The sequence below is a fragment of the Ananas comosus genome, linkage group 13 (genome assembly GCF_001540865.1).
Source record: "Ananas comosus cultivar F153 linkage group 13, ASM154086v1, whole genome shotgun sequence".
Classification (NCBI taxonomy): Eukaryota; Viridiplantae; Streptophyta; class Magnoliopsida; order Poales; family Bromeliaceae; genus Ananas; species Ananas comosus.
The window spans coordinates 3,370,595-3,393,748 of record NC_033633.1 but is presented as its reverse complement, the minus strand read 5'-3'; the positions used below and the strand labels follow the sequence as shown (position 1 = coordinate 3,393,748).

Here is a 23,154-nt window from a genome sequence, read left to right as displayed (position 1 = left end):
TAATTATGGTATTTAATTATTAATTAATCCAATTAATATTTTAAATTATTATTTATTGCTTAAATAATAAAATAATTAATTAATTTATTATTTATAATTAATTACTAATAATTTAATGTATTTATCCATAAACTAATATTTATATTGATCAATCAGTAATATTTCTATTAATCTAATTAATTTTTTTTACTAGTTATCTAGCTAAAATAATTTACTAACTAGTTAAAAAGTTAAATTATTTTTTATAATTAATTAATTAATATATTTTTATTATCTTATACAATATTCATAATGTAGTATCCTTGTTATATTTATTAAGTAATTAATTTACTTATTTATTTTTAGGTCGGTTGGTGCTAATTGAGGTGGCTTGGATGCCACGTGCACCCATGCATGCTTATCATCAAATCAGGTGGGCATTGCCTAATTTTTTTTACTTCTCTCTTTGTTCGACCGAAGCAAAGAGCTCGGTGGAGGTAGCCGCGAGCACGAGTTCGACGCCGACGACGCGTCGCGAAGCCATTCGAGGGTACGGTTGGGATCGTAGTGCTGCGAGGAAGCTAGGCGAGGGTGCGTTTTCGCCGTTCTCGACGCCGCGTCGATGTCCGATTAGCCTTTGAGGTGAGTGTTCCGTTGCATTGCTTCAAGTATTGTCATTTCGAGCTTGGTGCTGATTTGCAGAATTTCCAGCGTCGACCGTTGGTATTTCAGTTCGTACTCGGCGTAGGAGCGTCGATTTTCGACGGGACTTGGTTCGTTGAATTCGGGACTTCGAGAGAAATCCACGAAGCCCTTACTTACTGGATTTGGTAAAGGTTTGCTAGGTCGGAATTTCGCTCCTCTCTATTGCTGTTTTTGAGGTAGAATTAATGTTTATTGTCGGATTCTCCGTGTAGAGTTTGGCGGGAGCTTGACTTCGGGCCTTGGGAGGTTTTCGGACGTTTCGGCAGGTTGTTCCGCAGCCGAGGGGAGTTCCGTGCTGCCAGGGATTAGCGAGCGAGGTGGGTTAATCATCGGTTTATACTCCTAAGTGCTTAGTAGTCAACGTGTATGAATTTTGGATTTTGTGTAGTTTACTTTAGCTCGAATTCATGGATTATTATGTGAATGGCTAATCTGAATTTGGAGCATGTGATAATAAATTAAGTAAATATACATGTTGGACTTGGAATTTGACTTAGGAGAAAACAAGCGTTTTGGGACCTGTCACCTGTTTAAATTACCTGATTTAGCCCTAGGGGCCGTTGTATTAATTTATACTGTTGCAGTATCCTCAAAGTAAGTATTTCAGGTAGTTTAGTTTTCAGTTACGCTCGTGCTGGGATGCCGAGTGTATTTTTACTGTAGCGTTCAGGCTGTTCCGGATTGTTGGGTGCCGTCGGGATTGACGGTGGACCCGTATCGCCTTTTTGGCGTTGGATTGTGTCGAGGACATGATACCTGTTGGTTGTTAGACCAATTTGAGTCGGTTACTGGACTTTGGCTTTTGAGAGCCTGATTGAGCTCGACAGAGATACGCTGCATACTCGGTTGGGCAGCTCCCACGAGTGCCACTCCGGAGACAGGTTTTGTGCTTTCGCCTTGGTGTCGCTCATGCCGGTTGGACTTGCTCTCTACGGACCAGTTAGTGTGGAGGTAACTGGACAGTCACAACTGGGCAGGGACGGGTGTATTCACAGTTCCAGGGACGGGTAGGTTTACAGTCCCGATTGGGTTGGATCAAATTTAACATTTCCTACAGTTGATTAGTGTAGAGCATGGTAGTGTAGTGATTTATAGCGGTAGAGTTATTTCCTGTTTTTTTCCCTACTACCTTTGCTCCCTACTGTAGACTTAGTGGGTGGACTGATGTTGTTTTGGGCGGCACCCATTGAGAACTACTTGTTTTTACAGTAGTTCTCACGTCCTGTTGTTACCCCTGTTTTGTAGAGCCACAGGTTTCGGCTGCTGCACCTTCCGCTGATCAGGATCGAGGCAAGGGCGTCACGAGTTAGAGCCCTGCCCGCCGAGCAGAGCTAGAGGCACCCTACTGCAGGTAGTTGTTTTATTTCGAGCTTATGTACATAGTACTTAACTCGCCAGTGCGAGTAACTCTATATTTTGATTTTTGAACTATATATATGAAGCTCAGTTTGTTTAGCTTTTGTTTACTCTAGCAGCTCTATAGTACTGTTTGTAGTATTGTATGGTTTATAGGTACAGCTGTCGCTTCGTATACAGGGGAAGTTCCTTTGTATACGGCGGATTTGTCGGCGTGCCCGGAGAACGTGTAAGCCGGGGCGTGACACATAACTAATAAATTTATTAATTTATTAAATTATTTTTAAGTAATATTTTTATGTTAATAAATTAGATAAAATAATTTTAATTTAAAATTATAACTCTTATTCCCCTTGTTACAATCTAATCATCCAAACACTATTTACCTTATTTCTAGAAACAACCTAATTTTCATCCAAATGTAAAATTGGTCTAGTTTCTGTTTATATCTGAACTCGTACATATTCCTGAAATAAGCGATTCTTACTTATACTCGAACCAAACGCAGCCTAGCAGAGCATCTACGTTTGGGCACGTTTGGTTCAAAATGAAAAATGGAATCAGCATGGGAATTGGAATTGACATGAATTGATGGGAATCGAAAACGGAATGATAAGATCTTCTAATATATAGGTTCAAAATAACTATCGGAATCAGCATCGTTGATTCTTACTTTCAATATTTAAAAATTTAAATAATAAAAAAATAATTAAAATTAAATTATAAAATATAAAAATAATTTAAAATTTATTTTGCATCTCAAATCATAAAATTAAATTTATAATTTAAATTCAAACTGGAAGTTAAATATTAAAAAAATACATCAAAATATTAAAATGATAAGCCAAAATTTTAAATGTAATTTTTTTAAAAAATTAAAATTTAAAATTGAGTGGACAATTCAAAATATAACACTAATTTTTTATTTGATTCAAACTTAAACTTAAATTTAAATTTAAATTTATAGATCAAATTCAAAATGCTTGATTGAATTTATATTTTAATTTAATTTCTAAATCAAAATCTAGAATTAAAAATTTAATTTCTAAATTAAAATTTATATTCAGTTAAAAATTAAAGTCAAAAAATTTAATTTAATTTTAAATAAAAACTATTATTGAAATATTTTCTTAAAATGCATTCTTTATGTTTGGATTTAACTTTTATTCCGGCCTCCTAGACCCAATTGAAAAAGCGGTGATTGGGAGATTTCCATTTACTTGAAAATCGGAATCGAAATCGGAATGAAATTCCCGAATACCAAACGCTAACAAACAGATTCGTCTATTCTGATTTTGATTCTTCAGTAGAAAATGGGCGAACCAAACACACTCTTAATTTTTTTAATTTTTACATATATTATAATTCATTAAAAGTTTAGTTAATTGATATTAGAAAATAGCATTGTACAAGTAAAGAACCAAAATAGACATTTATTAAAAAATTAATTTTTTAATTGATTTGCAAATTTAAGGACCACAATATTTAAACAAAAAATATAGTACACACATGTAAGAATGTCAACGATTATAAATACTTAAAATTTTATCGAAATCAGAATCCAAATAAAATAGATTTGTCTAATGCTAAAAAAATATCGCTTTGAATAGGAAAATAAAAGCAAGAAGCCAAGCGGCTACTACGCATTTTACAACCCCTCTCATCGAAGGGCCTTTTTTTTTAAACCCAACAACCCCTTGTAATTATTACCTTAAAATTTGCAAAATGTATTTCCCAAATTTTAAAATTAATAATAACATTAATAGCTAAAGTTTTAGAAAACAAGTTAAAAAGTATTGATTAACGAAGTAAACATAAGGACTAACCGTTTATAGCGCAAGTGGCAAAAGGATTTGGTGGTTGGTACTTAAGACCCAAGTTCGAATCCTAACTAGTTGATTCACATTTCCAGCTAAGTTTATTTTTCAACGAAATAAAAGAAGCGGGTAGCATGCTACCTTTCTCTCTCTCAAAAAAAAAAAAAAAAGAATAAGTAAACATAAGGGGCATTTCAACATTTTCTATATTCATGGTTTTCATATAAATTGACAAGTTATATAGAAATAGGGATGTCAACAGATACGATATCCGAAATTTTATTCAAATCTGAATCAAAACTGAATGATTTATCTAATATTAAACGATATAGTTTCAGATGTTGATACCAAAAACAAACATTTGACAAATGTGGATTCGAGTATAGATTTTGACTATACTTGACTCGAATCCAAACCCGACCCGAATCCGAATTGATTTATAATATATATATATATATATATATATATATATATATAATCTATAATAAATATATATATATATATATATATATATATATGTTTAATGTAATATTTGAATATATATATTAAAAAATTAAATTTAATATAAAATATTTTAAAATATTGTAAAGAAAAATAATTAGTTTAAGTTTGAATTCGATTCAAATTTGGATAAAATTTTTTAGAATCCGTAGAATTCGAGGCCGAGTTCGAGTTCGGATTCGGCTTATTAGAGTTTGCTAGTCGGGTTCGAATTCGGAATTTCAAGACCCGTAATAACAAATTCGACCGTTAAAAAACCCTACATGGAAAGTGAGGGCGAAGCGACGTATCGTTTTTTCTTTTTTTTTTTCTTTTTTTCGGTTTTTCCCATTTTGCCCCCCATTTGCTTTGTCCTTCGTCTCCCTCCTCGTTTCCTCTCTCTCTCTCTCAAATCAAATCGAATAGTAGAGATAGAGAGTAAAAGAGAGAGATGTGTGGGATCTTCGCATATTTGAACCACAATGTGGAGCGAGAGCGAGGGCACATCCTCGAGGTGCTCTTCAACGGGCTCCGTCGCCTCGAGTACAGGGGATACGACTCCTCGGGGGTCGCCATTGACGCCGATCGAAGCTCCCGTAACGGAACCGCTCGGGAGGAGGGCGGCGTATGCGGTGGCGCCGCCGCTCGTGTTCCGGCGAGAGGGGAAGATCGAGTCGCTCGTCGGATCCGTGTACGCCGGTGAGTGCGAGTGCGAGTGCGTAGTGCTTTTAGTGGGGTTTTGATTTCCATTAGCGGTTGAAAGTTCTATTTTTAGGGCTTTTCGGATCGAATTTTGTGTCTTTTTGGCGTTGTTGATGTGTGATTCAGCGGTTTGTAGTAAAGTTGTGATCTTGGTTTAGCATGTTGGAATTATTATTTTTTTTAGAAAAAGATAACACACTACCCGCTTCATTCATTTAGTAAATAAATTTAACTAGAGAGATTGAGACAACGCAGCCTCGAAAAATATTGAAGGTAACCAAAATAAAAAAAACAAATAAAAACAAAAAAATCTTAAAAAATTGATAATTCTACTTCTCACTCGCCACCAAGAGCTACAAAACTCAGGCCATTTCCTGCTCACGTTCTGGATTCGTCTAATAGTCAAAAAAGTCAAATGATTGGTTTCTAAAAATTATGTTACTTTTTTCCTTCTAGATCATCCACCACCAGGTTGCGACTCTAGTGAGATCTTTCGCTACTGCCCCTTGGCGGTGGTCCCCAATCAGAAGCTCCTAGGCATCCCTGACCTCCATCCTAGACCCCGGAATGTGCTTACCTTCTAGGATGTTGTACAAAAAAAAAAATCTACTGATTATGCATCCGGCACCTTCTAAGTAGATGATCAGCAATCTCTACATCATTGCCGCACATCACACACTGTTGATTTCCGAGTCAGTCTCTTTTAAGTAAGTTGAAAACCATAGATAGGTGTTTTTTAAGTACTAATCAAATAAAAATTCTAAATTTAGATGATATTTTCAACTACTAAACTTTCAGCGAAAGAAAATCTCGTACTCCCTAAACTCGAATCAGTACATATACTGATTTAACAGTGAAACACCTTCTTGCCTTCTATCTCTATCGAATTTCATCCGGCCTGTCCGATACATGGAAACTTGAAAGGAACTCCTAGAATTCTTTGATTCTGCAGTCATCCCTTAACATCCCGATCCCAGCTCCTCATACGATTTTTCTCTATCTCCAACCTTGTAGAGAGCGACACTCCTTGACGAAAAGTCCCTTCATAGCTACTTTCTCATAAATGCAGAGAAAAGGCATCTTCAGAGAAGCGTCACCACACCACATATCAAACCAAAAGTCAATAGACCGTTCGTCACCGAGATCAAAGAATGCGCCACTTTAAAGATATCTTTAGCAAAAAGCACACTCTTCCACCATTGTGAAGCAGGTCGAGACGTCCTTCCTTTACTTAAAGGTTTCCTCCTCTTCAGGGACGAAGCTAGAAATTAAGATTCGGGGGGGGCAAGGTTTAGATTTGATAGAAAAAAAATTCGACCTCGGATAGTAAGATAAAAAATTTGACAAATTCACTGATCAGTTATTACTAGCAATAATAACGATAATATGCTCAAAGAGGAACAAAACTATAAGAGTTGAAGGGAAAGGACCAAGAAATTCGAAAAAAAAATTGAGACACAAATTTTATTAAAAAAATTAATTTGGCCCCCTAAAATTAAATTTTATAATATACTATGCATTATTATGCATGTCCTACATTTCCTTTTTACACTTTATGTAACTGCTAGAAATGCATATACCGTTGAATTTTTCATTCTATTTTGACTAATATGTTTTGCTTTAAACTATTCATAAAAGACCATCACTTTTGCTGATTCTGCTGCACCAAGTTTATATTGTTGACTTACATTTATAATCCACTTTGTCATGGAAATACTACGTGCAAAGTTGTAATTTTCATAAATACTATGTGCAAGGAGTTTCTTTGACAAATACTATGCTCCAGGTGGTTACAAAACCATTAGTTTCTGTTACAAAAATAAGCACTATGTGCAAGTTGTATTTTTTTCCCTAGTAAAGTCAATATAACTGTAAGACGCTGATAGTCATTTAATTTGTGTAAGTTGTGTGTATTGTTTAGAATTTTAAGTCCAAGCAGAGAAGAAACCGTTTGATTTTCAGTTTTGGAGACAATACTGTATAACTTACTTTGCAGTGTTTGTTTCCACCTACTCTTTTGGAAAAGCAAAAGCCAGGTGAAGGAAACTATGTAACTCAGTAAGGTGTAAATGATTCTGATAGGTTTTCTTTAAATAGGACATCGATAAATTGTTTTAATGATTGGAGAATCAAACTATTTTTGCTTCTAAAAGAACTCAACTACTTGAGATATAGTAATGTTTATGGAGTTTTATATATATATATATATATATATATATATATATATCTTGCGAAGATAGTTGCATGTATGGCTCATTTTTTATTGAGAAGGACAAGACTTGATTGATCGATTCTTTCTATTCTTTTATGCTGTATCTAGAAATGTATAGAGCAATACCTTGGAGTCCGTTGGACTAAAACTCGCTGACGGTCAGATTGTGGTCTAAACTCTCTACACCTAACAATAGAAATCCTTCTTTTCAGAGGTTGATGCAATGCATATGAGCTTGGACGAGCAATTTCTGGTTCATGCTGGTATTGCACACACGCGATGGGCTACTCATGGCGTGCCTTCTACGAGAAATAGTCATCCACAATCATCTGGCCCATGGGATGAATTCCTTGTTGTTCACAATGGAATCATTACAAATTATGAGGTTCATTTTATTTCTCAATTTTCTTCTCTATACTTAAATGCATAATTTGTTTGCTCATTTAAAAGGAATAGTGTAAAATGTATAGTCAAATGTATAAAAATCATTTTTCTGCCACAAATTTTGCTTGGGCTTTTGCATGAATTGTTCTCATAATCTTCTGTTTTTTGTAAATTCCTCTATGTTCTTTGAATATCATATACTAGATTGAAACTTTTAATATTCTAAATAGATGACATTTTATTTGATTTTAGAAGGACCATTACAGTAATATATAAAGTTTCTTGTATTTACCCTTCTGCTTCTTTTCTTTCATGTGAAATATATTGTCAGCAAAGTAGCCTCAAGTCTAATCTATGAAATACTAAATAAACCTAGATGTTAAGTTCTGGATTTTCACATGCATCTCTTGTTCCAGCAGCCATTTGAACTTTCTTTCGATGAAATATATCAGAATACATTAAATATTATGCAATAAAACATGTTAAGTTTTGTTATTATTATTTTCCCTCTCTTTTATGTCTCTTCAGGTTCTAAAGGAGACATTAATTCGTCATGGTTTCACCTTTGAGTCGGAAACTGATACAGAAGTCATTCCTAAGCTTGCAAAGTTTCTGTTCGATAAGGCCAATGATGGTGAAGGTAGTAATTGTGTAGGCAAAGTTTCCAGAATCATCAAAGTAGTAGTTTTTTCTTTTTCTTTGGTGTGCCTTTAGTTTCGGTGAATTTTAAATTTTTTAGGATACAAATCTTGCCCAAATGAACTTTCAACTGGATTTGTCAAAAGAGAATATGTAAGCAATTTTGGACACAGAATTCTTCTCTTGTTAAACTGTTCTTATCAAGCTTGCGTTGTTATGATAATCTTCATTAATGTTAGCCAAATTCTGCTGCTGATTGTTATGTTCAATTCTTTGGCTTTGTCTTGATACACTGCCATATGTTGTTGGTTACTTGGTTGTGTGCTCATCTTCATTGTTTTGTTTTTTAATTATATTAATTAGTTGCATGATTGCCTCCAGCTCAGAATTATCTTCTGAACCATTATTTTGAACTCATCTTTAAGTGGTACTTTTCGCAGGTCATGTTACCTTTAGTCAAGTGGTAACGGAAGTAATAAGGCAACTTGAAGGAGCATTTGCACTTATATTCAAAAGCCCGCATTACCCAAATGAGTTAATTGGTTGCAAGCGTGGCAGCACACTTATTCTGGGTGTTAAAGTAAGTAATAAGAACATTTCACACACATTTAGATGGTTACTCTAAAATTTCTGTTTGAAATATGCTTATTTGTTTTATTTTTTTTTTCTTTTTGCTGTGAAGAGTAGAGAGTTTTTTGCACCTCTTGATCTTTTTGAAGCTTCATAGACGATAATGTTTTTTCTTCTTGTTTTTTTTGTTGAAATTAAACTATTTTATAATGAACATGAAACTCTTTCAGCCAACTATGTCGTATGAAGTAAATATCTGGTAATATTTAATTCTCTCCAGCAATTATAAGTATAGCATACTAATCATCTAAAAACGTCAACTAAATTGAAGTGAAAACAAAGAAAAAAGTGAATTATTTTGTTACAAATGAGGAAAATGCTTGACAGTAAATCTTTGAACAATAAGGTAGTCAAATACAAGGATTTGTAAGGGGAGAATTCATGTTGCTACGATCTGATGGTGATGTTGTGCTATAACTCATATGTTTAGGTATTAACAGTAATTACATTTATGTATTATTGCCATATTAGCAACACATCATTATCTGGTCAACCAAATTGGATTGTGAGAGTTGATTGCAATAATTTTAGAAAGTTCAAGCTAGAAATAGACACAAATCAAAGCTTGAGGATCGTAGCGTTACCTGCCTCATACTTAAGGACCAAAAATGCAATCTCAGCTTAAATCAATTAAGACCAGGCCTATCCAGGATCTATGAATCTAATAGTTCCATGTGATGACTAGGCCTATCTCAAATCAATCTAACCAAATGAAAGGATTAAAGACTGAACCTTTCCTAAAACAGTGTAGCCAATGCTTCCATGTGAACACTAGGCCTATTCAAAATCAGCTTTACCAGAAATACCAAGAAGACCAGGCACATCTCAAATAAACAGAGATAGCACTCCCATATGAAGAGGTACTATTGATCTGGCAGTCTTTATGATGCGCCTTTATATTCATGCCATCTGGCATTTGTATACATGCCAGTCAAACATGCATCATTTTTGGCAACATGCAATTATTATTTGTAATCAATGTCTTCCAATAAATGCTATGGTTTTCCTGTGTCTATCTTTGGTCAAGGCGCTTGCCAAGATGATTGCATAAAGGTAAGACATAGAACCACACTCAGGCAGCAAGCAATGTCAAGTTGACCACACCAAGAGGCATAGCTCAGCAGACAAGCACAATGAGGCATGCACCCTGGATAATGCAAGCAAGCAATTAGCATTTATATGATATTCCCTTCTGTGCTGATCAATACAGCTTGCATAACTATTTTTAAGATCGAGAAAGGTGCATCTCTATGCTATAGCTACAAAACTAAGGCACGAATTATCCCAGGTCAATGAAGCTAGTAGTTCCATGTGAAGATGTAATTGATCTAATGATATTTTTAATGCCTATCTTTTAACTATTTTGTAGGGGTTCATGGATACTCAAACATGCATTGTTAGGCATGACAAATATTCTTCATAATTATTTAATAGTGTGAAATAACTATTGTTCCCCAAATGAGTAAGCTACCAGAGAACAGAGCTTATATATTGTATTTCAACACTCCCTTTCATCTCAAGATTTGAGACTTTTTGATAGGCAATGACGTGGACTCAAATTAAATGGAAGAACTAATTATGCTAGGAGCCAAGCGGGATTTGAATTCAGGGCCTCTTGCTTTGATACCACATTGAAATTTGAAATAACCGTTGTTCTCCAAAAGCTGAAGCTCATAAAGGCTTCACGCCTTGGAAGCACAAAACAGTACTTGAGTGATGAGTGGCAACTGGGTGGCACTGATCTACAACTCATCATCAAACATAAGGCAACGTAAACTCTTTTCTATGCAAGCTAGCTGTTAACATAATATTTGGTAGTTCATGTCTAGCATGGTCTGCAATGTCATTCTTGAATTTGAGTCAAAATTACACCTCTATATTGTAATGAATAAGCATAGAAATTTTGAAAAGAAACAGAAATATCTTTTAGACAAGTTTATTTGGTTGTTATTGCTACAGCTAATAAATGTCGATAATTATAATGACCTATAAAGTAGATTCATAAAATGAATAAGCATAAAGATAGTGAAAAATGATAAAAAGAAAGTATTTATGTTAGATATATTTTGAAGGGAAAATGAAAGACAACTTTAAGCTAGTGATTGTTGGTGTGGTGCTCAGCATCCTGGTCGGGTCGAGTTGGAACCAAGACCTGTAAGCTTTGCGTCTATACATTTTAAGTGACTCAATTACCTCTTTCTTTTAGCTCAAGCTTTTGGAATAGTGACTCGTGCCAACGATCTATACTATATCTTTTTTTTACGTAGTCAGTATTTTTCTTCTTATGGCAATTATCTCAGATCTCATAGCTTCTGTCGATAGCATAATATTTTATGACTTGAGATCAAGATAGAGTAGTACAATAAAAATGTAAGTAACTATCATTGGACCACTAACAAGACCGCTCAAAACTGACGCATTTAGATCACTTCGAAAAAAAAAGAACATTGACATGCATGTTCAACACATGGGGTGCCACCTAAGAACCAACTATGATCATGGCATGTTAAAAATCTGTCAAATATATTTGCTTATCACAATAATTGCTTAGATTGTAATTTACAAGTCTGATTGAAGAATTCGAAAGCTAGCCCATGTAGATTTTAGGATTTCGCAGTGTCTTAACATGTACGTTAGTCAATTTCACACCCAAAATCTTGTGAACTCATTAAAAATAGAGATGAGGGAAAAACAATACATCCATACATTTTTGGGCGAAAAGATTAAAGTGACTTATTGAAGCTTGCCATTCATTGCTAAAGCTTACCCATTTTTGGTTCCTTTGATCGAACAATGACACCATGATTTGTTTTCTTTGATCATTTAGTAAAATATTTAGGACATATATCATTGGTGTAAACTAGAGAAATTAATTTTATAAAAAGTGATCCGGATATATTGAAGAAGGATTCACTCTGTATTAGCAAGGAGAGACTTCTAAGTTAAACTCTTGTACTTCTACTGTCGCCACCATATAAAGGCATGCTAAATGATAATAAGGAGATAATGCTGCTAGTTTCTTCTAGTTAAGGTAGATGAAATGGTAATCCTTTCTATTGAGACAACAGCATTAGATGTGGTCAATCGGATGGGATGGTCAAAAGTATTTAACCAATAGATAATGCTGGAAGATATAATAACATGTTTCTTTACATTATTCAAATATTCATAATTTAATTAGTGAAATTGTTGATTTATTATACTGTTTCCTTTGAAAGGCCAATACATTAACCTTATTCTCAATTTCCTTTATGCCTTGCTTGATTCAATGCTTTGTTATGTACTTCCTTAAACTTTCTTTTTGTATATAAAGCAAAACTTGAGGGGCCTCACCCACCAAGGCAAGGCCCTCAAGGTTTTTCAAATATTGAACTAGTAATTTCATTTGAAGAAGCTTAATGTTAAATACTTAAGGATTACAATGATATTATTTTAAGCCCTTCTTTCCTTATGCAAGAGTATTTGAATTTCTTAAGAACTCAACCATTAGATCTTATATAAAACTGGATGCTTACTACTTCTTGATAGATTCTTTTTTATTTTATAATCATCAAACATGCTATTGCTTGAATTCTCAAATTTTCTACATTGCAGTTCCAACTTACGATTTTTGTTTCGAAATCTTTTCTTATTTTCAGGAACTAAGTGCTGAAGATAGTGTAACTACTAGCAAGTCGAAAGAGCTTTTCTTCTCTAGTGATGTATGTGCTATTGTGGAGCATACTAAAAATTATTTGGCCATTGAAGACAATGAAGTGGTTCACATTATGGTATTATCTGCTTTTTCAATACTCTTTTGGCATAATCAGTGATGCTCCTTTCCACTTTTTGCTTCCTGTTTTTGTTATCTTTGTACTATCCTAGCTTCCCTACAGAGAATGCTTTTTCTTTTTTTTCCTTCTTTGCTTTTTTAAAGCAGCATGATCTATTTTCTTCCTTATCTTTTGCATGTTCATCTTAGCCAAAAAATGCAGTAAGGTTAGGGAACTTTAAGATTGTGTTTTACTATGTTTCACTTTTCCATTCATCAAGGTTCTTCCATTTATAGAGAATTCATGAGGATTTGCTCCTTGCCTGCATGCATGTTAGGCAAAAGCAGAGCTTACACATGTTAAATAGCTATTAATACTTCAATTTTTTGACCACACCAGGATGGCAATGTACAAATCCTCAAGTTTGACTACAGCAAAGAAAAGCCAGCATCGGTGCAGCGGGCATTGTCTGTTCTCGAGATGGAGGTTGAACAAATAAAGAAGGGAAATTACGACCACTTCATGCAAAAAGAAATCCACGAGCAACCGCATTCTCTAACTACGACAATGAGAGGAAGACTTAAAAATAATGGTGTCGTTTTAGGCGGACTTAAGGCTCATCTCAAAACAATAAGGCATAGCAGAAGGATCATCTTCATTGGATGTGGTACAAGTTATAATGCAGCCTTAGCTGCCAGACCATTGATCGAAGAGTTATCAGGTATATTACACTCACTTCTAATTTTTCTGCATAATTTAGCTCAGGGGCTTTCTTATATGTATGTACACCTGTAATGAATATTTATATATGTATCTCCCTACAAAATTCTCTTTTTATGTATATACTTCTAAGTATCTGAATTTTCATATATACCTTTTAAATGTGTTGTTTCTTATAAATACCCTTACCTTGGTATGGGAAATCATCCTGTTTATGAGGAGAAGTTTGTTTTATCAGAAAATACAAGAGAAACTATTATTAGAAAATCATACTTTTGTCATAACAGCTGTATATAGACAATATTTCGGGGTATGCATGTCAATGTTTCATCAGAATTATAATTTTTCTCCTATAATTACTATTTTCCTCTTTGAAAACAAGGTATTCCTGTCACAATGGAGATTGCAAGTGACTTGCTGGATAGACAAGGTCCAATATACAGAGATGCAACAGCAGTTTTCGTCAGTCAATCTGGTGAGACTGCAGATACTCTTCTTGCCCTCGAATATGCCTTAAAATGTGGGGCGTTGTGTGTTGGTATCACAAATACTGTTGGTAGCACATTGGCCAGAAAAACACACTGCGGTGTTCATATAAATGCCGGTTGTGAAATTGGTGTTGCTAGTACCAAGGTAATATTTGTTATGTACTTTATTCTATGGGTCTTTTGCTATATATCCTATTACTTATTTATCTCTTCTTGTTTTTCATAGGACTACTTATTGCTCTAGATTTATGATATCATTTTCACTATGACATCTCAGGCATACACTAGTCAAATAATAGTTATGACCATGATGGCATTGGCTATTGGAGCTGACAGAACATCCAGTCAAACTAGAAGTGAAGCTATTGCTAAGAATCTTTCAGGCCTGCCAGGTATGGACAGCATATAGTTTGGTGTAAGTAAACTTTGTTACAACGTAATTTACTGAATATTTGATCAGCTCTTTCATTCTTTTTGCAGGCAAAGTAAGTGAGGTCTTAAAACTTGATAACGAAATGAAAGATCTTGCAGTATCGTTGATCGACACTCAATCACTCCTTATATTTGGGAGAGGCTACAACTATGCCACTGCTATGGAGGGCGCTCTCAAGGTAAAAGAAGTCGCACTCATGCACAGTGAAGGCCTGCTTGCTGGAGAAATGAAGCATGGGCCGTTGGCACTAGTAGATGAGACTCTCCCTGTCATCGTCATTGCCACTAGGGATGACTGTTTCAGGTTAGCTTCTTTGAACTAACCAACATCTATTATCGTCGGATAACGATATTTACGGTCACACACAATGTTCCTGAAAATAATCATTTATTGACATCTATACTCCACCGCAAAATCTGATTTGTCATAGATATTTTTGAAGGGCATATGTAATAATTCGGATCTTCTAGTGACATTTTGTAATTAGACAATTTTGCTTGGGTATATAAGTTTTATCTTTTTCTCACTGTTGATATTTTGTCCTTTTCCTCAGTAAGCAGCAATCAGTTATTCAGCAACTTCAGGCCCGTAAAGGCCGTCTAATAATCATGTGCTCAGAGGGAGACACATCAAATGTATGCCCTAATGAATCTTGTAGATTTATTGAAGTCCCTCAAGTTGAAGACTGTCTTCAACCAGTAATCAACATCATACCATTGCAGGTACATCCAAACTTTTCCTTCTCTTATGAGTTGCTAACTTTTGTTACAGACGACATGATTTCGAGTTTTAGAAGGCATTTGGCCCGTTTGCATCTTTTATTTGAGAAACTAGAAATAAAACAACGATGAAGTGCTTTTTACTGGCATGATTCGTAGTTGATATAAAGTTTGATTGTGCTCTATGTTTTCCATTAATAAGCAAATTTAATTTGCACATAATGTCTTCTTCACTTCTTGATGGCCTATGAACTCTCAGACTATGCTGTTGTTCTGCAGTTACTTGCATACCATCTCACAGTTCTTCGCGGACATGATGTGGACCAACCAAGGAATCTCGCAAAAAGTGTGACCACCCAATAATTATAGTGCTATCCCCAAAATTCTCTGAGTGCATATGTAAGTTGTTTTGTGTGCTTTCTCTGGCGGTGCCAGCCTGTTTAACTCGAGTTGTTAGACTTTTCCCAGGAATATGGGTTATTCTACATTTTTAGATTAATCCTCCTTTTGCATCTCTGTTTCGATCTTAGTGGCGCTATTTAAAAAAAAAATAAAGAAAATTTTGTTGAAAGAGGTTGATCATTTTTGTGCCCATTGTTTGTGATCAGTAGATACATGTCCACTTACAGTCAATAGAAGCCTCTTATATATATATATATATATATATATTATCATGATAAAAGACCACATGGGATTACACAAACAAACACACATGATTACATGATTACACAGGTTCTGTACAACTTGTTTACATGCTAAGGAAAAAGCTCTTTGCTTCACTGCAAAATGACAGGAACACTGAAGGAGATTTGCCGAGTAAGCACTCCAAACCTTTTCTTTAGCTGGTTAATCTGTCAAGCTATCAAGTTGAAATCCTTTCGATTATGCCACACCAATGCAATCAAGCTTCAATTTCCGAAATATCTGCTGCAGCGGGTTTGTCTTCTTCTTTAACTTCTTTTTTCGCCTTTTCTTCTTCTGCATATTCACAATCATGCCCTTATTTAGGAACATTACTAGGAATTTCATAACATTGAACACTGCACAATATGAAGAAATCAAACACTAGCATGTTCATAAGATTTGCCTAGCATTAAATGCCTTTCATTATTAAAGCAGAAAAGCTACTAATGTAAACAATCAAAGTCGAATGGAGAAAAACATGATCTCTGAGCAATGACTCTAATAAAGTCTATATGATGTGTGCGCATGTTTATTCGATCACACACCTGTATGAAATATGGTATAAAATATATAATTATTCAATCACACACTAGTATTAAATATGCAATCCTACTAAGGTATGGGCATCATACATTAGATTACCCTTTTCTTATCTTTTGTCTCAACTGAGAACAACCCATTTCTTTCCGCTAGAAGTGCGCACTACTCTTGAGTCTGTAACTGCAATTTAAATACAATATATATGAACAAAACACCGAAAATTTAACGATAGCAGCATTTGAATCATACCGATAAATCCTGGTCTTCGAAATCCACGCCAGCTTTCTCTGTTCAGCAAGGCAATTGTACACCAAATACGTGAAGCAGTTCAATATATATGCTGAAAAAAGGAAAATACATCATTAGTCTTATCTTACCATCCTCCTCATCCTCATCAATCCACTTATCCCAGTCAACTTTAACAAATGCAAGCGGTTTCCCTTCCTGTTTCAGTAATCGACTCCACCATTTCTTCTCAGCTTTTTTCGCGACGCATACGATGTTCCTTACACCAATATTAGATTTACTCTCCTACAATGTGTCAGCATTAGTTAGAAACTAACATTTTTATTCGAGACACAACGATAACATTGATTTCTTCACCTTAGTGTCAACTTTATCAAACAATTCGATATTAAGTTCGTACGGAGCACCATCTTTTGTGGCAGAGAAGGTAAACTTTCCTTCAGGCTCGAGATTGAGCTTCACATCCTTTGCGTCTGGAAGATCGATTGTGAGGTACAATTTGTCAGACCTCTGGGCCCACTTCAGAGTTGGATGACGGCTATAACAAAAACGATATAAGTAAGAATCATCTTGCCGTCGCTAAAAAATAAGGATTTATAAATATTTATTATTACTATTATTATTATTATTATTATTTTAAATAACTGATGACTCTACTTAATGGCTGTGCATTGGTTTACTTTCATGCATCTATTAAGGAGAGTTGAGCTGGAATGCTATTAATAGTAAACGAGCTCCGTCGCTATCTATTTGTTTTTTATGATAAAGCCTTCAAATCGACGATCAGCACTGTTGAATATAATCTATAAACACTTGAAGCATATTTCATACTTTTTCGATATTGTTCTCTTATCTATCAAATGGACACAAAAATGAACGGCTAAAAGCAAATATCCTTTAAAAAGTGATGATAAAAATCTTATAATCAAGATCAAAAGTACAAATCTTGTTTTAAATAGTTTAAATAATTTTCTAACCAAAATTTAATTGATTTGAATATTTTTACGCCGGTAGACGAGAAAATGACTCGTATTGACCATTAAAATTATAAATTTTGAAACCCTTTGATCTTTAGATCAATGATGTTGCAATCATTTAAAATATAGTTTCTAGATACTTCAAGCGGGATAGATCATATTCAAAGGCTTCATCATCAAAAACAATAGGTGGCAACGGAATCCGTTTGCCGCTGATAGCATTCCAGCTCAACTCCTATTATCGAATCACTGAGGTCTTATAAACTGTACTACCCTCGCCTCCTCTCATGGGTAGGGCTGGCAAATGAGCGAGCCGGCTCGCGTTCGACTCACGTTCGACTCGATATTTGGCTCGCTCGAGCTCGACTTGAAATTAAATGAGCCGAGCTTGAACAAAAAAAAAGGCTCGAAATTCATTTCAAGCCAAGCTTGAGTATTTCTCGGCTCGTTCGAATTAGGCTCGAAATGCTCGAATATATATATATATATATATATATATATATATTAAAAAATATATAAATATATTATATTTTAATTATATATAAGCTGAGTGAATAATCTGAGTTTAGTTAAAATTGGGTCAATGCTGTTGGCCCATAAAAACAAACCCAATAGACAAATAAAAGAGCAAAATTTCACTAAATTTATACATTTACTCTTTCATTCTTTCTTTCACAGAGCTCTAAATTTTCAATATGTTTCTCTCTTTCTCTTTTTCTGTCTCTCACCCTAAGTGGCCAAGTCGGAAGCCCTCTATGTTACCAAGTAACATCATATGCCCGCCGTTGGCTACCTTGCTATTAATTATATGCTTGAAAAAATATACAGAATATTTTTAAAGTAAAAAATTATTATTCATATAAAATTTTAATTTTAGTTATATATGATTGGATAGTTTAATCCAATATTTATCTATATAATTTATTTATTTTTGATTGCATAAATAAAAATGAATAATATGGAGATTGAAGGCGAAAAAAAAAACATGTGAGGCGGAAAAGATGAGATATTCAACTCATAATTTTTTTTGATATTATAATATTATATTTCATATAATTATTTTGTACTTTGAACTATTTGACATATTTTTGTATGAAATTATAGATAAGATTTTATACAAATTAAACTATTGATCGTATGATGTTGAGAATTTCAAGCGGCTCGTTTAGGGCTCGAGCTCGCTCGACTCGAAATTAGGCTCGCTCGAGCTCGGCTCGAATTAATTTCAATCCAAGCTTGAGCTTAAATTTAGGCTCGAAATTAATTTCAAGCCGAATTTGAGCCTAGGTAAGCTCGCTCTCGCTCGAGCTCGGCTCGTTTCCACCCCTACTCATGGGTGTCGTCGTAACCATTCAAAGCTAGGCTCTGTTATTTTACCTCTTTGCATATGGAAAGTATCGTCAAAGGAAACGGAGTTCGTAAAACAAAAACGAGGTTTGAGTAAAAAACACTAGAAATGCAAAGAAGCACTTGTGATAATTTGCGTCTAACTTGTAAAGATTCTCCGTTGGCAGCATGTAACAACTTTCTGAGCGGTTCGTTCAAAAAGAAATGGAGCATCCGACTGCTTTCATCTTTCACATATTAAGCCCGATTGCTGTGTCCGGTGGGATCAGACTGCCAATTATAGAAAACCAAAAAAGAAGTGGAGGCAGCAGAAAGATTAAATCTTGCAAACTCACCTCATCCTAACTCGCCGGCGGAACAAGTTTTGGACCTTTGAAAACGTTCGAGATCGGGCAGACGTCACAGCAGCTCAAAATGGAGACAACAGACAGACGGAAGAATATATAGTCCCAAGGAAGAGAAGACTGGAACGTTCCAGATACATATGGAAGGATTTTTTTTAAAAAAAAAAATAGATAAATAAATTAGGGTTAAGTTGAAATTATTAAAATTTTATATATGTTATTATTATTTGAAAGAAGGAAATAGGTTTATATTTTGCACCTTGTTTAGTATTTTAATTTTAATAGCTGAAGCTGACGAGTCGTTGTTGAATGATAATACAAACAAAAAGCAGATAATTTACAATTATATCTATAATTTTTACAAATACAATTTTCATAAAATTATTTTTACAAATTAAAAACTTAATAAATTTATGTTTAATAAAACTCGAGGCTCTAAGAACTCTAATCCTTAAATAGAAAAAGAACTCTTGGATGAGGGGTTTAGTTTACCAATCTCTTTTTTCAGTTGCAGTTAAAAGAACAAGAAAGGAAAGCGTACAACTCTTGTCTGAATTAGAAACCATTTTATAGATTTAAGGTTTTTTTTTTTCAATTTAGTCCCTGGCAAATTTTTATTTTAAAAATAACGCTATTAAAATTTAATTTGCAAAAATAACCCTGATCCTGCCACGCAGGCGCTACATCAGCGCCACGCGGGGAGGGCTGGGGCTAATGTGTTAAGTTGAACACGGTGAACCATTCACCGTGTTGAAACACGATGAATGATTCACCGTGTTTCATATTTATATATATTCATTTTCTTTTTTTTTCGGATTCGATTTCGGGTTTTTAAAAACCTGATCCAAACCCGACCCGTTGACATCCCTAAAAGAAAAGAAAATGAATATAAATATGAAACACAGTGAATCATTCATCGTATTTGAACACGGTGAATGGTTTATCGTGTTTAACTTAACACACCGGCTCCAGCCCTGCCCGCGTGGCGCTGACGTGGCGCCTACGTGACAGGGCCAGAGTCGTTTTTGCAAATTAAATTTTGACAGGATTATTTTTAAAATAAAATTTTTTCAGGAAGCCATTTGCAAAAAAAGCCCTAGATTTAATAAAAAGTAGCAGCTTTATCAGCGCAAGGCACACAGATTTTTTTTTTTTTTTTTATAGAGATAGAAAGCATGCTATTCGTTTTATTTATTTTATTTAGAAATAAACCTAGTTAGAAATATGAATCAACCAGGATTCAATTTGGGACTTCGGTTACCAACCACCGAACTCTTTACCACTTGCGCTGCACATACAGGAAATTTTATTAAAGGAAATGCTAAGTCTACAACCATACTGAGAGATTGTAATCCTTAGGGCCTCTTGTACGAGGGATTTATCAATCTCCTTTGGATTTAGTTTAAAAGAAAGGATAAAAATATACGAAATTTATTTGAACTGTAAATTATTTTTATTTTATTTTATTATTTGATATTTTAATTTTTTTTATTTTATTATCAAAACTTTTAATTAGTTTGATTTGAATCAATCAACAGTATTTTGACTTCAAAAATTAAATATATTATTTTTTTCTGTACAGCTTTAGTTAGTATATTTCATAAAATTCTCAAAACTCTAAATTTATTAATGTAACTAATAATTTAAATTTTTAAAGTCAAAGTGTCGTTGACTGATTCAAAATAAATAACTTAAAAGACTATATAGTAAAATTACAATTTGAAAGTTTGGATAGTCGGTTCAAAATTAATTAAGTTTTATATATTTTTTACCTTTAAGAGTTATATAAGGAATAGCCATTTATTTGTAATAGTTTAAGCAGGTAGGGAATAGTATTTTTATATTTAACACTCTCCTCGCATTCAAGTTGAGAATTTTTATATAACATTATATGATTTTGTATTAAACAGGAAAACGTCAGTTATGCTATGAGCCTAGTGTGATTTAAATATAAAACATTTTACTCGATACCATAAAGAAAAGTAAGTAACATGAATTTTTTACTTTTCTGGCTTTTCTTTATGGGATTGGAATGGTTGTATTTGTTGGATTACCTTTTTTTTTTCTGGGTTGTAGGTCTAGCATTTTTCATTTTAAAATAGGTGTATTTGAATAAACAAAAAATGTATGGAGGTTTCTAATGTTTTTTTTTTTTTGGGGGGGGGGGGGGGGGGGGGGGCTCTGCTATAAGATAATAAAATAAAATATTTTTAAAATTATAAAGCAATGAAACATAGTACTTCATTTTATAATTTAAATTTAACTTTTTTCTCAAGTAAAAACATAGTACTTCATTTTATAATTTAAATTTTACTTTTTTCTCAAGTAGTAGAATAAAATAGACAAATTTTAATATGTTTTAAAATCTTTACATAATAACATACAAGATATTTGTCGAGAATGATGTTTGATCAGAATTTTTGATTGAGAAGGATCTTTTGAACTATTTCGCAACCTTTAGGGGGTTTAGTTGTCAACATTTAAAATTGAGGCACCTATGTGCCAAACTGCAACATTTAAAGGTGTTTTTACATTTTCTTTTTTTTTTCTATTCAATAAAAAAAAGAAGGCCAATTTGCATAAAAAATTTACTAGTTTTGAGGTTTTGCAAAAGTGGGTCACTATTTTTTATTTTGCAGATTTGGGTCGGATTTTTCAAGAAACTGATCAAAATACCTTTATTCTTTTTTCTCTCTCTTTTTTTTTTCTCTTGTTCTTTTTCTTCTTTCTCTTCGAAGAAAATGGCGAAGGCGGGGGCAGCCCGCCTTGCCTCTGTTCGGCTCTCTCTCGCTCTCGCCCTCGCCCGCACCCTCCCTCCACTTTCCTCGCCTCTGACCCCACCGAGCGCCATGACCCTCTTTTTTTCTCTCCGACGTTCCTTCACCGTCTCTCCGCTTCTTTGCAATAGTAAAGAAGATAATATCACGTCCTCTTCCTCTTCTTTTCTTCTTTCGTTCTTTTTTTTTTCTCTTCAACCTACCTTCACCGCCTCTGCGACCCTCCACGACAATAACGAGGACGGCGCCACATCCTCTTCCTCCGCCTTCGTCGATACCAGAGAAGGAGAACTCGAAGTGAGTGTGGATGAGAGCGGAGACGAGGAAAAAAAATACAAAAAATAAAAAAATAAAAAGAATAAAGAATAAAACATAAAGAAAAATATTTTTTTCTACAATAAAAATGAAGAATCAAAGGAGAAAAAAAAAGAATGATGAAGTTGCAATATTTTAAGGGAACATTGAACTATTTCAGAAAAATGTTGCACTCTTTAAAAAAAAAAATTACACTTTTTTGGACGGAAGTTGCATTCTTTGAATGAACATTGCACTCTTTCTCCTCTTCCTCCTCTTTCTTCTCCTTTCTCTTCTTTTCGTGTATTTCTTCTCCGCCCATATCTTTTTCGCCTTCCACCTTCATTGACAGATCCTCTGCTGGCCATCTCTCTCCAACTCTCTTTTTTTTCCCACTCTGGCGGTGGAGGAGGGTTGGAATAGGTTCATGGTGATGCCGGAACTTAGAGGGAACGCGGAGATATGACAAATATAACACGGTAAATACTCAACCCGCCGTAGAATCCACCACGTCGAACTCAAGCACACTCACCATTATGTGGAATCCACCAACACAATGGTTGAGCAACACTCTTCTCTCACAGAAAATCCACCTAAGAGATAGGAGCAAGAAGAAATCCTTCTTCTCAAATAAAAGTAGAAACTTAAACTCAACTTGACTTGTTTTTCATTATAAAAATCATTACATATTTATAGGCTCTCAAATGACCCTTCATCTTCTCTACACATTAATGCACTCTTTAATTTCATAGAGAAACTAAAAGGCACTTTTAGGAATACTAAAAGACACACACAAATCTAGACTATCATAACTCATTTTAAGAAAATGAAAAGACAATTATAGAAAAACGAAGGGACACACTTATTTCAAAACGAACATTTATTAAGTGATTAATGGCTTCATCCATCAACTTCAGGAACGGTGTCAT

The 23,154-nt window shown here is 34.3% G+C and overlaps 2 protein-coding genes and 1 long non-coding RNA gene across 9 annotated transcripts; 2 read left to right on the top strand and 1 right to left on the bottom strand.

Moving 5' to 3' along the window:
- LOC109719032 lies at positions 459 to 1,976 on the top strand. 2 transcript variants are annotated; one of them, XR_002218592.1, is made up of 4 exons: positions 459 to 621; positions 691 to 824; positions 897 to 1,001; positions 1,938 to 1,976. It is a non-coding gene; the product is annotated as an uncharacterized LOC109719032 (long non-coding RNA). The 2 variants fall into 2 exon arrangements; XR_002218591.1 differs by having other exon boundaries at positions 1,930 to 1,967.
- Positions 4,964 to 15,587, top strand: LOC109719029 (glutamine--fructose-6-phosphate aminotransferase [isomerizing] 2-like; the record flags this gene model as incomplete). The annotated part of the gene is given in 11 exon segments (XM_020245520.1): positions 4,964 to 5,036; positions 7,464 to 7,636; positions 8,164 to 8,275; positions 8,715 to 8,854; positions 12,543 to 12,674; positions 13,056 to 13,377; positions 13,759 to 14,009; positions 14,142 to 14,256; positions 14,345 to 14,600; positions 14,851 to 15,019; positions 15,296 to 15,587. Coding segments are annotated over 11 exon segments (1,827 nt in total), but the record flags the coding sequence as incomplete, so codon positions are not given.
- Positions 15,681 to 19,297, bottom strand: LOC109719031 (uncharacterized protein OsI_027940-like). Of its 6 annotated transcripts, none has more exons than XR_002218590.1 (7): positions 19,146 to 19,227; positions 18,955 to 19,060; positions 16,844 to 17,024; positions 16,618 to 16,771; positions 16,490 to 16,527; positions 16,333 to 16,414; positions 15,681 to 15,994 (listed from the first exon to the last, which is right to left on the bottom strand). XR_002218590.1 is itself a non-coding variant. In XM_020245521.1 (6 exons), the coding sequence occupies exons 2-6, from the start codon at positions 18,978 to 18,980 to the stop codon at positions 15,899 to 15,901; spliced, it is 495 nt and encodes a 164-aa protein (XP_020101110.1). In that variant the 5' UTR covers positions 18,981 to 19,060; positions 19,146 to 19,225; the 3' UTR covers positions 15,681 to 15,898. The 6 variants fall into 6 exon arrangements, 2 of the variants coding, with proteins under 2 accessions (XP_020101110.1, XP_020101111.1); XR_002218589.1 differs by having other exon boundaries at positions 16,343 to 16,414; XR_002218588.1 differs by having other exon boundaries at positions 15,691 to 15,994; positions 16,333 to 16,420.

Coding starts and splice junctions, on each gene's coding strand:
- LOC109719031 (XM_020245521.1), bottom strand. CDS start 18,980: ATGCTGCCAACGGAGAATCTTTACAA. Junction 16,772..16,843: donor TTGATAAAGTTGACACTAAG/GTGAAGAAATCA, acceptor GACACATTGTAG/GAGAGTAAATCTAATATTGG. Junction 16,528..16,617: donor TGATGAGGATGAGGAGGATG/GTAAGATAAGAC, acceptor CTTGCTGAACAG/AGAAAGCTGGCGTGGATTTC.